General features: G+C 46.5%; 1 protein-coding gene across 2 annotated transcripts in view; it reads left to right on the top strand.

Annotated features, from left to right (window-relative positions):
* Nucleotides 1-18,228, top strand: part of LRRC20 (leucine rich repeat containing 20) — a 173,236-nt gene extending 155,008 nt beyond the window's left edge. For both annotated transcript variants that reach the window (XM_025209227.1, XM_006027900.3), the window contains one exon: nt 15,538-18,228. In XM_025209227.1, coding sequence (XP_025065012.1) covers nt 15,538-15,695 — 158 coding nt within the window. In that variant the 3' untranslated portion in view covers nt 15,696-18,228. The remainder of the gene's footprint in view (nt 1-15,537) is intronic.
* Nucleotides 18,229-18,771: the final 543 nt, after the last annotated feature.

Genomic DNA, 18,771 nt, shown 5'->3' with positions numbered 1-18,771 from the left:
CCCCCGCCCCCGCCGCTCGTCGTCCCCCTCCGCCCGCAGCTGCAGCAGCAGCTGCTTTTGTCATCCCGGACAGTCAGCCGCCGCGGGTGTGCGCTGCTTGCCCCAGGTCCTCCTGCAGGCTCTCTGGTAGCCTTCCCGCCCCCAGTGCCCTCGGGGTTTCTCTTTATTTCCACCGGGTGGTGTCCCCTGCTGATGTCACCCGGCCCCAACTGAATATGGGCGCGGCTAATGAACCGCACGGGCGGTTTTCCAGCGTGCACTCCCCCACTCCAGGCCCCTGCAAATGGTAAGTAGGGGCTTTCTTCCTCTTCTATTTTGGCCTGGGGTTCCCCCATAGCCCCGGTGTCCCCCTCTGCTAAACCGGCGTCCTGGGGACATAGGCTTTTTGATATTTGTTTCCAGGGCATTAAAGTTAGTCAACTGAACACATCTACACGTTCACTAATGTGCTTTTGCTACTGTTCATTAAGTTTCATACCTCTAATATGAGGTACTACATAAAGGTGCATTAGGCTGCCCTAATGTGCAGTAGCAAAAGTGAATGCCTTGAATGTCTTTTTAGTGACACTTAATGCGCAGTAGACTAATTCTACTATGTATTAGCATATTAGCACTGTTTTTGATGTGACATTTTAATATGCAGTAGAATAGGCTACTACATGTAGACGCACCCAATGAAAAGTATTTCTACTTATATTTGATATAAGGAAGGTTTCCCCAGTGATGAGGGTAACAACTTCAATAACAATCTTCTATTCTTCTTATGTCTTTGTTCTCCCAGATTTGTGTCATGATCTTTTAGGTGACATTTTAAAAATACTGGCAGTTTTGTCTGTCTTGGATGGAATACAGATTTTTTTTTTAATTTATTGCAATATGGTGGCTTAAGAAGTTTGCTTTTGTCATTCTGCTTCTCTAGCACCTTTATATTTTCAGTTAAATGAATTTCATGTTTGTCTTGTGCAGCTTTAGGGTGCAACACTTTTGCCAATCATCCTGCATTAGAAGCAGGTAGCTGCTGTAGAACTTGTAACAAAACAGTAGCGAAGTTGGTTGCCGACCTCCAGTTTCAATAAAACCATTTTAGATTGCTGCAAGAGGCAATAAAATGTTCCTTTCTGTCTTTTGGTGCTTTGTATTAAATTAAACAACATAAATGTCTGGCATTATAGTGCTGCTCTTATTAAGTTAACCAGGTTTCCTAGACTGTAGCCATTACATTGTTATCTAACATAATATTTTGCTAAAAGGGAAGGAAATTGTGTGTTTGGGCTGCCTGAGATCATAGCACCTGCAGCTGTGCTGAGAGTCTTGAGATTTTTGGAGTAGTTCTTAAGATGTAAAAAAATCCCTAAAGGCTTAAATCCCAGGCCAAAAAACTGAACCTGTTCATGTGTAGTTATAGTAGATCTTTTATAAAAGAAAAATAAAGTTAACTAACCAGCTTTGCACAATCAAAACTCAATGTAAATTAACATTGTAGAGCCTGACAGCCTTTAGGGCTTACTGTCAACAAAAATTAAATGCAAAATAATATTATCTTTGATTTTTAATTCTCTTTTGCACCAATTTGTTGTGTTTGGGCAAACTGAACTCTGCCAAAGTGAAGTGCACATGCATCAGAATTGTGGAATAAATGAGAAAGGTCACCAGTTTGACTTTAGGAGTTGGTTGGAAGTCAGCATTTGTGGAGATGTCTGGAAAGAGCATTAGATTTCTGTATTATCTTGATAAAGACTGGACTGGTCTATGGATGGAGTATCTCTCATTGAGAATAATCAATCACAGTGAGGCAGGGAGCTATAGCTAGAGATGCTGAGTTCAATTAAATGAGATTCAGAAACTTTCAAAACCTGCTGTGTGAGACTGTAACACTTCGACAAACAGAACTGGGAACTTTACTGTGAATTAAAGCAAAGTACAGAAGTTCCATCTTATTTTGCTTTTGCAACTGTATTTGACCCTTAATGATTCAAATGGTTCTCTGCCTTGATGGCCATCATCTGATTTAGATTTATTATTCTTCTAAGAAATTGAAACCCAGAGAATTAGTTGTGAATCCCAGCCAGCTGCATCATGTTATGGATTTTGATGCATCTGCAGTAAGGCCATAAGGTCCTGTCCATCAGACATTGAAACCATATCTTTTGTTGAAGGGAAATTGGAAACACTGACTACCCTCACAAACACAAAAGTATTACTTTTTGGTGTACAAGCATTCATACCACAAATCGAATTGTACAAATAGGCATGGCTGTATCAAGGGTATAAAGCCAAGTGAGAGGTTTATAAGCCTACTCTATGAAGAGGCAGAAGGGTGTAGAATCTTCTCAGCCCAACCAGCTGGCTTCCTGCTTCCATTTTAAAGAAACAGAGCACATATCCTTAACATATCTACCGGTCTTTTCCTTGCATTTTTAAAAAGCTGATCAAAACCAAAAGAACAAACAATTTATTTGACCTCTATCGTCTCCTTTTAAATAGAAAAAGATAGTCATTCATTCCAGCAAGTAAATCAATTATCCCCTAAAAACCATGAGGTTTCAGGATGAATTTTATGAAATATTGCAGCTACAATAAAAGTTACAAAACATTTTGGAAAGGTCAGCATTTCTTTCAAAATGTCAGTATTCTGGAAGTACTGAAATCTTGACATTTCCAAAACAATTTTACTTTAAGTATTTAATAAAAGCCAAGGAAACAAGCAGCCAGATTCACACAAGTCCCAGAGGAAGAGCCACAACCTCCTTTTGCCTTCTTTAGTGATGTGGGTTAGAGCACTGACCTGGAAGACCAACATTCAAACCTTGCAGTGACAGGAACAGAAAGAACATCACTGACCCCAGAACAGTGCTGTGACCAACCAGACTATGGGGGATCCTGTGTTGGGTTGCTCTGAATGTCTTTTGCCAACACTTACATTTTGCATAGACTTCTTAAACATTCATTTAGCTGGGGTGAGACTGAGGCTGCATACACACAGTCAACTAATCTGGGAGCATTATCCCAAGTTTGTTCTGGCAGAGGAACTTACCCAGAACTGCATGTACAGACATTCAACTGCTGAGGTTCAGAAGAGTGAAGAACTTGCAGTGCTGACACTGTAGCCATGGGGAGCATCTCATTGTGCTTTGCAGGCTTCCTTAGTTTGCCTGGCAACAGGTGGCAGTAGTGCATAAGGCAGCTCCAGTTGGCTGACCCAGACTGCCCATGGTCAACTTGTGTTTCCCTGCAATACATTGTAAGGATTGTGAAGGGGGCATGTTCTGCTCTGTGTTAGAGCAGCAGAGTCCAGTGAGGGACATGCCGTCTTCCTGGGAGTGAGGGGGGAATGTTGGAGGGCTAGGTTCTCTTAGACAAGCCACTGCATGTACAGATATTCGCTCTCCCAGGAAAAACTCTCCTGGGAGTGATTTAACCCTAGTTGTTCCCATTTTTATCCTCAAACGGTCATTTTTAACATGGGAGAAAATGCCTAAACATCTGTACACTTGAGGTTTTTCCTGGGAAATTTGACTCTCCTTGGAGAAAATGTCTGTATGAGGCCTGAGGGCCTCTATAGCCTAGTGATTGGGTCACTGTCTTTGAGAGGTAGAAAACTTGGTTCAAATGCACTCTTTGATTCTGTGGGTGGAGCAGGTTCAAATCAGCTCATACAGAGGAGAAATTGAATCATGTCTTCCACATTCCATGAGAGTGCCCAAACCCTGGGTTTTGGGCAAAAGCGGGTAGCAGCACCGCATGTGAATGCTGGTCTGTGTGGGAATCTAGGAAACAGGACTGAAAGGAATTTACCGAGTCATCAAGTTCAGTTGCTTGCTATCTTGTCATGTAATCTTTTATAAACTTACTTGGCTCCATCTTGAAACCAGTTAGGTTTCTTGCCTCCACTGCACATCCTGGATGGCTGTTCAGAAACTTATTCCAGTTAGGAGTTTTCTTATAATTTCCTACCTAAATTCATTCATAGGTAGTTTTATACCTTTTTGTTCTTGTGCCAATATTATCCCTAAGTTTAAGAACCTGTCTCCGTACTTGGTGTCCAATCCATGGTGCAGTTATAGAGAACTTGGCCTTCATTTTGGATGGCCACATCCTTTCACATGATAGCTTCTCATATCTTTCTAGTAACCCTTCTCTGTATCTGTTCCAGTTTGAATGTACCTATCTTGCAATAATTTATTAAAGTTGTACACTATATGCCAGACAGAGTCTTAACAGAGCATTGTAAAGTGGTCTTAATACTTCCTGAAGGCAGGGTAGATATGCTCCTTTGTAAACTAATTAAATAATAGAGAGAGAGAGAGCACAGGCTTTCGTAAGCCCAAGTTCACTTCATCAGATGCTGTGAAAGGACGTGCAGAAAGCAGAGTATAAGATGGAGAGAGAAATTAGAATACAATAGATGAGGGAGGGGGGAGAGAGAGAAAGAGAGAGAGAGAGGGATGCTCTTCTAATACTTCCTATCTCTGCTGGAAATACCTTGCCTGTTACATTCCAGATACATGATACTTGCCAGGTTCATAGTGACATTGCACCAGTGCTTTAATCATCCTTCATTGATTTTTCTCCTTCTGAGTCGCTTCCAGCTCATGGGCTCCCAGCTGTTTAAAATATTATTGTTGTTAGTCCCAAGTGCATAATTTTGGACTTTCAAACTTTACACCTTTTCTACTATTTAATTTGTCAAGGTGATTCTTTTCTTCATATATAATATTTTTATCCTCCTCCATTTGGCAGTGCTTCACACTTTGTGGTGTTTGAAAACTTCATAAACATAATCCTACATTTTGTAGTCAGATCATTAATGAATAATTTGAATAAGACTGCTCCATACCAGCTTCCTTCAGTAAGCTCCATCTATACCAGTAGTTCTGCTTTCAGACCCATATGAGCCAGTTTCTTACCCATCTTACTATTCTTGTACTGATTCTGATCTTTTCCAACTGAAATGGTGCCAAATAAGAAGTTTAATTCAATATGTCACATTTCCCTTCTCTAAAAGAGAAATGGTTAACTTGTCAAAGAGATTGGGTTGGTCTGGTATAATCCATTTTTGTTAAATGCATTTTTCATTTTATTTCTGTTTGCCTCCATCTTCTTAATCATTCTTATCATTCTTCCTTTCAGAATTTGTTCCAAGGCTCCGTATGCTATTGAGATCAGTTTAATGAGCTTGTAACTGATCAGATTACTTTCTTTTCCCTTCCTTAAATATAGACACTTCATTTTCTCTTCTCCAGTCATAAAGTACTGCCTTTGTTTTGACAGTGCCATTACAGATCCTTGCTGCCAGATTTATGATTTCATTTGACTGGTTTTTTCATGTGCCACTTTTTTGGTTTTATTGAAAGTGCTCAGACACAAAGAGTAATTTGGAGGGGGGAGTTAAATATAAAAAAATTAAAAATCAAATCAAAGTGATTTGATTTTTTTAAATGTTTTGCTTTCAGCAGGCGCCCTGAAAAAGCAATGTTTTGCATAGCCCTACCCACCAATGATAACACTATGTAAATATACACTGCTATCTAGTTCTGTTAAAACAAATCTAAACTGTGTGATGCTAAAATACCAAAAGTCAATCAAAGAGTGGCTTCCACTGGTGATGTGACCAGTGAGTGGAGGTAGTAATAGGAGATTTAAAGAAAAAGCTCAACATAGTCATAGACTTACTGGTCTGTATGTGTGATGAGGCAAGCTTTCACACCTGTTGCAAGTAGCAGCTTGCCTCCTGTCTATGGGCCAGCCACTCACCTCATTCTTCTGCCATGCCTTGATGTAATGGTATTGAGATGCTGATTAGGCAGGAGGCTGCCCATTTTGAACCCCAATGTTTGGGGGAGTATTTGCAGTTCTGTTCCACCCCTACACTGTGACCCAAGCCTCACAGATGGCATCCCAGGCAGCTAAACTCAGCTGTACCCTTCAACCATTAGCTGTGGTTCCCTCTCTGGGACCTTTGGCTCCCCCTTAGGCCCTGGCCCCATCTCAGGCCAGCTGGGATCCCGAGCTTCTTTGTTCTGTGGGCATCCCTCATGGTGGGCCCATGGCCCTTTTGACCCCTCTCTATGTCCTGGCCCCAGCATGGGCCAGTTGGGTCCCTTGGGTCAGGTCTAAGTTGCTTGCCTGGCTTTCAGAGATCGGGGTCCCCCATTCCTGGCTCAGGTGCTTCACAAAACATGCCTGGCCCCATGGGTTCACTCACCCCAGCAGGCTCAGGCGCTTCAGGACGCTTACCTGGCCTTCCCTGCATTATATAACCCACCCAAAGGTGGGGGCTGAGGTTAAGGCATCCTGACCCACCTTATACCAGGGAGGTGTGTACTCCTGGCATTTACATGGGGACTGCTGCGCCACCTGCAACCCCATCAGGCCTTCCTGCCCCAGCAAGGTGCAGTTTTAGGTCATGCCTAGGACCAGTGAGGCCTCCAAGCCAGCCCTATAGCCTCACCCTTATCTCCAGGGTGTTCCTGACAGAGCTCAGCAAAGCAGTGTTTCTCCTCTGCAGGCTGACCACAAACTGCCCTCAGCTCAGGGAGGTGGGCCTTAAAATGGGCACCTTCATCAGGCACCTGCCCCTCCCTGGCCCAGTCCTTAAAGTGGAAGGTACTACCAGTGCCCTGCCACAGTATGCAGTACAATGATTGGTTGTGTTCTGTGACCTGATAGAATGCCAAGCAATTAATTCAGTTCCACCATGTGATTTTATTTTACCAAGAGCCTTCCATATGTTATTTAGCATATATATCCATAGTTCACATCTCTGTTAATTAAACAGTAATGTTGTCTGAATATTTGGGGTGACGTTTGCCTTATTATTATAGTGACATACATAGAGGGTAAAAAGAAGGTACCGAGTAACATGGGGCTGCTGCAAGACACACTAGGAAATCTGGTCATCACACCAGACAACAAAGCTAACTTATTCAACAATTTCTTTGCCTCCATTTTTCTGAGCAGGGATCAGGTCACCCCCACCACCGGGACCCCCATAGGCCCCAGGGGAGGTGCACTCAGGCCTAGGGTCAGTGAGGATCTAGTCAGGGAACTTCTGGAGGGACTGGATGTATTTAAATGAGCTGGTCCTGACGATCTCCACCCCAGAGTGCTGAGGGAATTAGCAGAGGTCATTGCGGGACCCCTGGCACAGCTTTACGAGCACTCGTGGTGCTCTGATGTGGTGCCAGGGGACTGAAAAAGGGCCAGTGTAGTTCCCATTTTCAAAAAAGGGAGAAAGGAGGACCCAGGAAACTGTAGGCCAGTTAGTCATACCTCGATCCTGGGTAAGCTTTTTGAGAGAATTATCTTGGTGCATGTCCACGAGGGGCCAGCGGGGGAGATTATGCATAGGGGCAACCAACATGAGTTCATTAGAGGCAGGTCCTGTCAGACCAACCTGGTGACCTTCTATGACCAGGTTACAAAATCCTTGGATGCAGGGGTAGCAGTGGATGTAGTCTTTCTGCACTTTAGGAAGGCCTTCGACACCGTCTCTCACCCCATTCTTGTTAAAAAACTAGGGGACTGTGGTGTCGACACCTACACAGTCAAATGGGTCACTAACTGGCTGGAGGGCCGCACCCCAAGAGTGGTGGTGGACGGGTCTTAGTCAACCTGGAGGGATGTGGGCAGTGGGGTCCCCCAGGGCTCGGTCCTTGGGCCTGCACTGTACAACATCTTCATCAGCGACTTGGACAAGGGGGTAAAAAGCACCCTGTTCAAATTCGCAGATGACACTAAGATGTGGGGGGAAGTGGGCACACCAGAAGGGAGGAATAGGCTGCAATCGGACCTAGACAGGTTACAGGGGTGGGCGGATGAGAACAGGATGGGTTTCAACACTGACCAGTGCAAGGTACTGCACCCGGGGAGGAAGAACCAGCAGCATACCTACAGGTTGGGGAACTCCCTTCTCATCAGTGCAGAGGCAGAAAAGGATCTTGGTGTCATTATTGATGCCAAAATGCACATGGGCTGACAGTGTGGGGACACGGTCAGGAAGGCCAACCATACCTTGTCATGCATCCACAGATGCATCTCAAGCAGGTCCAAGGAGGTGATCCTCCCCTTCTATGCGACACTGGTCAGTACTGCATCTAGGTCTGGGCGCTGCACTTCAGGAGGGATGTGGACAACATGGAGAGGGTCCAGAGTAGGGCTGCCTGCATGATCAGGGGGCAACAGGGCAGGCCCCCTATGAGGAGAGGCTAAGGGACCTGAACCTGTTCAGCCTCCACAAGAAAAGACTAAGGGTGGATCTAGTGGCCGTTTACAAACTAGTCAGAGGGGACCAGCAGGCATTGGGGGAGTCCCTGTTCCCCCAGGCACTCCCAGGAGTGACAAGAAATAACGGTCACAAGCTGGCAGAGGGTAGATTCAGACTAGACATCAGGAGGTGCTACTTCACAGTCAGGGCAGCTAGGATCTGGAACCAACTTCCAAGAGAAGTGGTGCTGGCTCCTACCCTGGCAGGTCTTTAAAAGGAGGCTAGATGAACACCTTGCTGGGGTCGTTTGACCCCAGTACTCTTTCCTGCCATGGCAGGGGGTTGGACTTGATGATCTGCTCAGGTTCCTTCCAACCTTACCTACTATGAAACTATGAAAAAGTATAGCTGCTTTCCTCAACTAAATTATCACACATTGGGCCTTTAATCACAGTGGGCTTGTCTGCATGAGACGCTAGAAGCACAGTCGACTAATGCTACTGCGCATTAGCGCATCATGGCAAGAGTGGTGGTAATGCACTAATGCTCTAAATTTTACTAAAAGTTTACTGCACAGTAGCGCTGATTACGGGTACTAACTTAATGTACTGTAATTAAGGCACATTAATGCACATGTAGACATGCCCATTGAGGGCTGGCCTTTAGGATTTTGGTCCCAGCACTTGCAGTGACCTCATTTTTCAGGCCATTGCCTTGGGTAAGGAAAAATGATCAACACAACTCATTCAAGAGCCTGTCAGTATCTATACATGAAATTTGTACTATATGGGTTTACTGTGCAGTAATTTACTGTACAGTAAACCCACTCTGTGCAGTAATTTACTGTGCAGTAATTTACTGTACAGTAAACCCACTCTGGACAAGCGTCTACATGTGTGGCCATTTGGAAGCAGATCTTCTCCTCATGGTACTAGCCTGCTCCCAGCCTCCTGCCATCCCCCTGCAGCAGCCAAGGGGAGCCGGAGGCTCCAGCCACAGCTGCCTGGGGCCAGAGACCCTCTTTATAAGCCAGCCCTGCATGGTGCTCCCTGGCCACCTGCATTTTTGGCCCAGAGTAGTTTGCAGCATGCTGGCACAGCCCTCTCCAACTCTGTCTGCAGAGCCTATGCCCACTGTGTGATGGCTGCTCCACCCCAGACCCGAAGAGCAACAGCACACACCCTGGGCACCCTGCTTGCCATGCTTCGCCGCCTGGCCCAGGTTGGTCTCAGCCCTGCCTTTCCCCCTGTGGTGTATAGTTATGTGACCAGGCTTATTGCTGTGTCTGAGGCCCCCTGCCATGCTGACAACACCCAGCTCCTGGGCTGCTACCCAGACCCCAGCAGGAACAGTGATGATGCACATGTGGATGCTGCCACCAGTGCCATCCATGAGCTCCTGGGGCTCCAGCCCCGCTGCCTATGGGCCTGCCTGGCCAGCCAAGTCTGGTGCTGCACGTCATCCAGCACACCTGGAATGATGAGCAGTGGCTGCAGTCCTTTTGGATGACCCAGGCCACCTTCCAGGAGCTCCTCGATCAGCTCCACCCACACCTGGGAAGGCAGGCAGGCCATCACCATGTAGCTGCTCCTCCCTGCAGAGATCCAGCTGGCTATTGCTCTGCTCAAGCTGGCCACACCTGCCAGCCTGTGCTACATCAGCCACTTCTTCAACATGGGCAAGGCAGCCACCGGGGAGGTGGGTCTGTGGCACCCCCCAGGACGTGATGGGGCACACCTTGCTCTGGGTACATGACCCCCTGGAGGTGGTGGTAGGGTTCTGTGCCCTGGGCTTCTCCCAGTGCATTGGGGCCCTGGGTGGGACCCATATCCCTGTCAGCTGCCCGCCCTGCACCAACTGCCCTTACTACAGAAAGGGCTAGAAAGCTGGCAGGGCTTTCATTCGGTCAAGCTGCAGGCCATTGTTGACCATCATGGCACCTTCACCAGTGTGAGCACTGGCTTGGCTGGCAGTGCCCACAATGCCCACATCTTGTGGAACTCTGCCCTCCCAGCCCTGGTGAAGAACAGATTGACTTTTATTAGTAAATGTTTAGGATTGTGAATCCAAAAAAGCTGACAAAGCCGGTAGGGAAATACATAGCACCCGAGCGAGGGACTAACAATAGAAGGATGGGGGTGAGGAAGGAAACACAACTAGGTTACAGGAGATACAATGTTAGCCAACTAAGCCCAGGGGAAGGGGGAAGGGGGAAGGGGAGGGAGAGGGTTCCCGACGTTGAGAGAAAAAGACAATATGCACATCTATATTTCCTGGCTCCTCTGTTTGCTGAATGTGGCGTAGCGGCAGGAGACATGGCAGGCACACAGGACGCTCTCGTTGCTGGGGTCCCAGGCTCCGAGCGTTCCCACGATAAGCGCGTCGACTGTCACGTTGTAGCAACGGCCCCTCAGGATGTCGGCCAGCGGGGCGTACTTCTCCCGCTTGCGAGCCCGGGTGTCGGTGAAGGCTTGGCACTGGTTCTTGAAGGGGATGGTTACGTCCACAATCATGACCTTCTTGGCCTTCTTGTTGGTGATGACGATGTCGGGACGCATCTGGCTCTCGCAGCTCGGGACAGTGCGGTTCGCGGAGATCTCCCCTGCTGCGGCCAGGATGGCCCTCACCAGGGGGTCCTGGACAGCATTGTGGTGGAGCTGCCAGGCTCTGGCGTGCAGCTTGCAGCTGGTCTCTACCACATAAAGCGCACCGTTGGCACCTCTTGTCCCAGTGGCCAAAGCAGACGGCCCCATTCAAAGGCAGGTAATTGAGGCAGGTGCAGTGGAGGAAGCACCAGTCTGCAAAGCATGTGAAGCTCCTGCTGGGCATGAAGTGGTTGCTGGAGTCCCACTTCAAGGTCACGTTGAAGACCTTGCCCTGGTCGGGTTTGGCCCTCAGGTCGCTGGCATACTTGTTTCGGACGGCGTCCTTCAGGAACCTCTCCAGGAAGGTCCTTGTGCGGCACTACACACCACAGGTGCTGGACCTCCAGCTGGGCAAGGTGGCAGTCCTGCCAGTCCTCATTGGCAACCCCACCTATCTAGTCCTCCCCTGGCTCATGTAGCGCTACGTCGGCCAGCTGGACCCCCTCCAGACACATTTCAACGGGTGCCTGAACCAGACACGTGAGCTGGTGGAGTGTGCCTTTTTCCACCTTAAGGGACGCTGGTGCACCCTCACTGCCTGCCTCAAGGTCATGGAGGTCAACATAGTTCAGGTCATCCTTGCAGCTTGTGTGCTGCTTAACATCTGTGAGACCCGGGCAGAGCTCTTTCACGAGGCTTAGGCTGAGGAGACACAGTGGGCAGAGGACACCTGGCACCAAGAGCACCAGTGGCAGTGACAGGCCCCCACCACCAAGGTCCCAGGTGAGCCACAGGCATACCCAGCAGTGGTGACCAGGGCAACAGCTGTGAGAGATGCTGGCAGACCAACTGCTCCTGTACTCCCTTCTGTAGGCCACCTGGATGGCCAGCCACGGCTCCTAGCCTCACCGCACACCCCCAGCACCATGCTTACTGTGGATAGTTTTCTGGAAAGCACTTTATTCTCTCCATTTGCAAGGGTGTCTGTGCCCTGCAGGCCACACCTAGCTCAGGGGCATAGATTGCTCAGTTAAGTTTTGCACTGCCTCCTACTTTCTTGCATGCTGTGGGGAGAAACTCCAGGGACCAGGAGAAGCTAAGCCAAGGCAGACAGGGAGGGAAGGGTCCACCTTTCAGTGAAGGGCTTACTGTGGGGGGCGTGCAAGGCGTGCCTCATGGCCTAAGTCTGTCCCTGCTGGCGGCAATGTCATGTAGCTCCTGACAGTGTCCTGGGGTGCAGGGGTGCAGTGCCTGGCTGCCTAGGCAGGGGCCCCCTCTGGGGAAGAGCTAGAGCTTGTGAGGGCAGGTGGTGCCATCCCTGGGCTGGCCTCCTGGGTGGGGCTGCATACCTGGAGTTGGTGGGGCAGGTGCTGGCCCAGGGTGCCAGAGCTGCTGGACAGTGCTGAGGGGGTAAGGGGGGGCCATGGTGGGATGGACTCCTCCTTTCCTGATGTCTCATCGCTGCTGCCAGGCCTCAGCGAAGGCTCCAGCAGGCCGCCCATGCTGGAGAACACAGCACGGCTCCCCCCAAGGTCTTGAGGCACAAGGGTGTAGTCAAGTTGCTGCATAAAGGGCATAGTCCTGCAGGCACCCCCCGACTGGCAGTTGTGGTTGGTGATGTGGACCCACTCTACCTAAGGGGCCTTGATCTTTATGAGGCACTGGCATGACGAGTGATCATGCCTGCACTCCAGGCCCTCATAGATGTGGGTGTTGGAGGGGCTGCCCCAGGTGAACTGACTCTGGACCTCAGCCTCACCCCACAGTGCTATGAGGTCCGCAGTCTCATCCTAGGACCAAGTTAGGCCCTCGAGAAGCAGCATGCAGCATTGGGAACAACCCCAGTGTGGCTCCCTTGATGGCCCTTAGGGGCTATGGGTGAGAATCCAGGCCTGGACAGGTGCCTGCTATGCACAGTGCAGAGGCTCCAGTGCTGGGGTCTGGGCAGGTTACTGCAGCTGGCCAAGGGTCACTGCTACAGGACCCAGTGGCCAGAGGCAGGCAGCAGGTGGCACAGGCCCCTGGGGTCACCACAGAGTTTTAAAGATCTGACTGGGCCAGGCAATGAGCCGCCCCAGCCCAGGGGCTGAAGAATCTCCAATCCCTGTGGCCCTAGGGCTAGCCTGAGGGTGGCCCCTTGGTGATGGGGCTTACCAGAAGCAAATTTGCTCCTAGTCAGCGTCTACATATGTGCTTCTGTGCAGTTACTATGGCATGGTTAATTTGCTACCGTGCAATACACTAATTGACTGCACAGTAAGTGCCTGCATGTGTAGACTTTGGTGCTTTACTGTACAGTCAATTAGTCAACTGTGTGGTAAAGTGTCTTGTGTAGATTCGCCCACGGTTGAGTAATATGAAATGCTCCATCTTGCATGAGTCTGATTTTTTTGATTTTGCATCATTTCTAGTTCCTGCTGGCTCCAGGGAGTGAGATTTTTTTATTTCTTAGAGCAGAGCTTTCCAAACTCTTCATGTTGGCGACGCACTTTTTAGACATGCATCATTTCGCGACACAGTAATTCAGTTCCGGGGGAGGGGCCAAGGGAAGCAGACGCGAGTAAGGGAGCTCCGCGGTGCCCTTCCGCAAAATTTTCTGCATTTCGCGCGACACACCTACACACTGCCGCCGACACACTAATGTGTCGTGGCACACAGTTTGGAAAGCTCTGTCTTAGAGTCTGCACTGCAGTTCATTTTCTTTTCAATTGCCTGAGAATCAGCACAGTTATGAGAACTCAGAAGTCAGAAGGTTACTAGTGTGAAAGCTGTAATATTTGGTTTGGTACAATGACTTACCTCATTTGAATGGCTCGTGACAAGAGAAAGTCACAACCTCATTGTGAGATGATGCACAAACCCAGTATGGGACTCTTAATACCTTAATAGTGCGGGACATCACGGCCCCAGAAAATGACAGTGGTCATGTGAACTTCCACGTGGGTGGCTGCACTCAGAGGAGGATCTTGAGCCCTGGGAACCTGAAATGAGAGCACAGGCACTGGCAGCCACTTAAAACTTACTCTGCAGCTACTTGATTATGTATGTAACCTTTTCCCCACTTCACTATTACACACAGGTGCATATGCACATCTATATTTCCTGGCTCCTCTGTTTGCTGAATGTGCGGCATTTTAATAGGTGTTTGCAACATGCCCCAGTAGAAAGTCCCTGCTATGAGTACACCAGGTGCCACATTCAAGACCTTGCCTCAAGCAAACTGCTTTCGCTAACTGGCCTCCTGAGAGGTCAGCTATGTTGACCACACATCCCAGAGCTGCCATTCATTACCTTCTACTGGGGCAACTATACTAAGGCAGGGATGCAATTTAGTTAGTCTATAAGGTGCAAATGTACCCTACCTTCTGCTTGACTTCAGATTAATATGGCTAACTATCTCTCACGACCAGTACAGTCCGTTGGAATTGTTGATGCTGCTCCTGGCATGGTGCGTGGGACTGTGATCTGTCATCAATAAGTTACAGATTAAGTAGGCTGAGGCTCTAAAGAGATAAGAAAAGGAATCTGTGAGCATAGGGACAAAGACTGCTGAGGTAGTAACGTGTATCTAATAGTAATTCAGAGCTTCTTTCATAAATACAGGGACATGGAATATAGCAGTGTCTGCCACTTCTCTGCTCTCTCTTCAGGCCACAATTCTTATTTAGGATTTCTTAGAATCAAATGAGATTAGGTATTACAGTGCCACAATACTGAAGGGTGGGAAGTCTTGGAAAAAACAGAATTCATAAAAACATGTATCTGAATTATATGGTAAGGGAAGGAAAAGCAATACAACAATAGTTTACACTTCCCCCGAGCTTCACCTGATAAGTGTGATCCAAAGAATCTCAGGCTTGAAATAGGAAAAAAAATGTGTTTCATCCTTTTGAGTTCTGCTGTGAACTGTTATGACCAGACAGGCCTTTGACACATTGATGTTGAATCTTGAATCTGAACTATTTGTAATTGAAAAGATAGAAATATAATTTCTTTATTTTTTAATGAAAGCTTAGATGGTGCAAACTGAATAGATGTCAGAATGGCAAGATCTGTAATTTCCCATCCTGTAAAGTTTTCTCCTATTTGAGCTGTTAACTTTCCTTTATTTCAAGAGGGGAAGAAAGGGATATGTTCTGTGTGTACTCCAATGCAGCATGCAGAATCCCCTGATGCAGACTGAGAAATTTTTTAGTAGTTTAATGAGCAACCAGTACATTTGAAGTTGATAAACTGTTTTTTCTCTTATAACTTAACATGGTCTTCCTCAGATTTTCCATACATAATTCACCTGTGTGCCAAGAAATGAGCATAGAAGAAGTGTTTTTCTGAATGTAACAAATGTGAGAGAGCAAATGCTTACAATGAAAGCCTGGCTGGGACCTTAGCAGTTTTAACTCTTAAAATCAGTTCATTTTGCACAGCAGGTTCAGAAACCTGGGCCACTTCCTGTACCCACAATGAGTGTCGTTTCTATTTTTGATACAACGAAATCCTTTTCTTATGAACAAGCAATAGAAATGGTAAGTGAAGTGCTACCAGATTTTCCAGAGACTCAGCCCTACAGCCTCAGTGACTTATTTGCTCACTGTCTCATATTAGCTTCATCTTTTACCTCACAGCCTGGAAGTACCTAAAAAAATATGAATGATAATGTTGTTTAAATTCCAAAGCACTTGGTTAGCTGCTGTATGGTAATAGCCTTTAATCCATATGTTTGTTTCCTGTGTGCTCTTCTTGTTTCAGATGTCCCTGTTGAAAAGCTTGCTTCAATGGAGTCCTTGCGGAGTGTGAACCTGAAGTTAAACCCTCTGAACGAGGAGGTCCGGGCGATTGCTAGGCCACTGATAAAGTTTGACCTCCTGGTATCTCCAGAGGGTGCACAAGCTGTCCCTCAAGTCTGAAACACTGACTTGGATGAATGGACTTGGTGTGGCTTTGTTTGAAAATTGTTTTTTAAAAGCGGGGATGAGGGACTGATACTGCAGGGCATGCTGCTCTAGCATGACCCCACCAGCTTCCCCAAACTGCATGACTTCTGTGGGTGTTTAGATGTGAAGAGTAGTTTGGGCAGTGGGAGGAATCAGGTTTTTCAGAACTGATATTTCATTGATAGAGTGGATCCTGCTTAAAGGAACTCCTGTTAGTTCTTTCCTTGCAACTGTCTAAAATACATAGCACATTGAAATGCAGAGAGACCCTCTGACATGACATGATAAAGGAAGAAGTCTGTGAAAAGATCAAACTTTCAGGGCTCAGAAAGGAACATGTAGTGCAGGAATAGGCCAGATAAGGAATCACGCTTAATTGAATACATTTTCTACACACAAAATAAATAGTTGTTTGCACAGCAATGAATCTCTGGAAGCAGACACCCACTAAAAGAATAACACCTACTGCAACAGAGATCAGTTTAATACCTGCACCATTCCTGCAAGTGCAGGTCTTGTTATACAGGTCAAAGCATAATATTAGAGTGGAGGACTACTGAGTAGAGATTAGTCCTGCAGGAAACGGCCAAGCACGCATTTACAACCTTTGCAACTCCAAGCTTATAATCCTTTTAAGAAGAATTGAAACCTTCCAAAGCTAATTTATTTTTAATTTTGATCAGTTTGATCTTAGTGGCTTTCCTGTAACCTAAGATCCTGCTCTTGTTCTACAGCAGAGGTTCTCAAACTGTGGTCTGCGAGCTTCGTTCAGGTGGTCCGCAGAAAGGTTGAAGACCAATCAAGAATATCTGTACTTGTAAAACTACTGATATTAAAATATGAGTTATTTGCTTTGATTTGTAGAACAAAAAAAAGTTTACTAAGTGGTCTGCCAAGAACCTCAGCAATGTTCAAGTGGTCCACGAAAAAAAAAATTTGAGAACCACTGTTCTATAGGATATACTGAATGGGCACCTCTGATTGGCAACACAAGATGGTAACACTTGTTTGTAGAGAAACGTTCATTTGCAACAGATTCTCTGTACTTAAGACAACTTTCTCCCATATTCCATTCAGTATTTTATTGACTGGGCAAAATGATCCTTTTTGACAGTGTTATTGATTTGCTTCCAGATAATTAGTTCTTTGTTAGCCTTGGAAGACTTGTCTTCAGTGCAAAGTTAACTGGTATTATAACTCCACACTGTCATTGTCTTAATTCAAGCCTCACCTTTGTCCCTGCAAAAATCCATTATCTTAAATGTGAAAGCACTCTCTGCTTGGTTTGGCTGGCCAAAGAGGGGGTGTAAGCTAAAACTCAAGTAAGAGCAAATTATTAGCTTATAACATGAGCACTCTGGACTCAGGACTTTTGAATGCTACTAGTCCTCCTATGCTTTAGCATGTGATCAGGTAAGTTCTCCAGAACTTCACTGGTAAAGAAGTCATAGAAGTGGCTCAATTTACTGTAGCAGTAAGAGCCACAACTTCTACCCCAAGAGATTCAAGTGCCAAATACAAATGAATGCTGAACCAGGCTCAGTGTGATTGCTGTCTTTTGAGTTAGACTAAGAGGCCTAACTCGAGTTAACTTGGTAGTGAAGACATATCATATGGCTGACTATTAATGTACTGGTTGACTATATAAGTTTACTGACTGGTAATGCACTGATATCATCAACAGAAGGAATAAAGGTATGTTAGAATATAGGTGGAAAAGCTGGTTTCTGCATAGCACACCACTATGTGTCAATTCTAATTTCAGTGATCTTTCGGAGTTTGTTTTGTCCAAAGCTGCTCACTGCTTATCTCAGAAAGCCTTCACATTAGATACATTTTGTTTGAGCAGAATTATCTGGTTTCCTGATATTAAGGATCAAGACAACTAGGTGGCCAGAGGAAAGTATAACTTGCTAGTGAGAAATTGCCATGGAGTGGCTGTTGTGTTTGTGTTTAAAAAGGCAATAAATAAACCTATATGTCATCTGGCACTTAATGTTGTTTTCCACAGAATATAAATTTGCTGAAGGTACCTAATGTGTAAGTGTGGAAGCAGTCATTTTTCAGTGCGTATTGTAGCTCCTTGCTATTTATAACCTTAACGTTAAAATGTTGGCTGCTCTCAAATTTTGGTATCTATAGCAAGTCAGGTACAAGGTTCTTTTCTTCAAGCCCCTCTTTTTTTCCTTTCCTTTTTTTTTTAACAATGAAATTTTCCTTTAGAATAATCTTAGTGGTTGTCTTCTCTAACATTGAAAGATTAGAGCAGGGGAATGGTTTCCTGAAATCAGAAAGCGCTGACAGAAAGTGACCTTCATTTAATCAGCAAGTGAAATGTGATGTGCCAAATGAAATGTATCCTAGCTATATTCATCTTGTGTGTATACCTGGAAAGCAGTTTTGTTGTTCTCTTCTGAAGATGTTTCTTTTAACCAGTTGATTAAATTCTGAGCTGGGTATTCTTTTTGCTCTAAACCTTGAAATTAATACTGTCTGTCCTTTCTTTTTTTTTAGAAAGTATAATCTTGATTTCAATTTTCTGGCTTGAGAGGAGTGTGCATCTGTGTGTATGCATATATGTGCATAATACAGGTTTCCCTTGATTTATGTGGTACATGCATTCCCAGAAAACCATGCATAAATCGAATTTGCATAAAGGGAACCCAGTTTATAATGTAAGAACTAGGGATACGTTCCTACGGCAGTGAGGGAGGTAGGGAGTAAGGCTGGGACTAGGGAAGGGGCAGGGGAGGGGTGCAGCACAGCCCATCGGCTGCTCCTGGGGCTGCAGCAGGGAGAAAAGCAGAGGGAATTGTAAGTGGGTGTGGGGTAGGAGGGGGTGTGGCTCTTGCTGCTATGCACACCCCAGGAGGGCTGCAGGCTGTGCTGGGCTCTTCCCGGGGGGCATGTGCCCCCGGATCTGTGAGCAGGACGAGAGCAGGCTGCCACTGCAGGCTGGGGCTGGTGGCAGCACTGAGCTCTTCTTGGCACTTAGGGCAGGCGGTGGCACTGGGAGGGGGGCTGCTGCCACCCCAAAATTCACCATAGC

The sequence above is a fragment of the Alligator sinensis genome, unplaced genomic scaffold (genome assembly GCF_000455745.1).
Source record: "Alligator sinensis unplaced genomic scaffold, ASM45574v1 scaffold849_1, whole genome shotgun sequence".
In the NCBI taxonomy this organism is placed as follows: domain Eukaryota; kingdom Metazoa; phylum Chordata; order Crocodylia; family Alligatoridae; genus Alligator; species Alligator sinensis.
The sequence above is the reverse complement of the archived record's forward strand: the minus strand, read 5'-3'. Positions and strand labels throughout refer to the sequence as shown.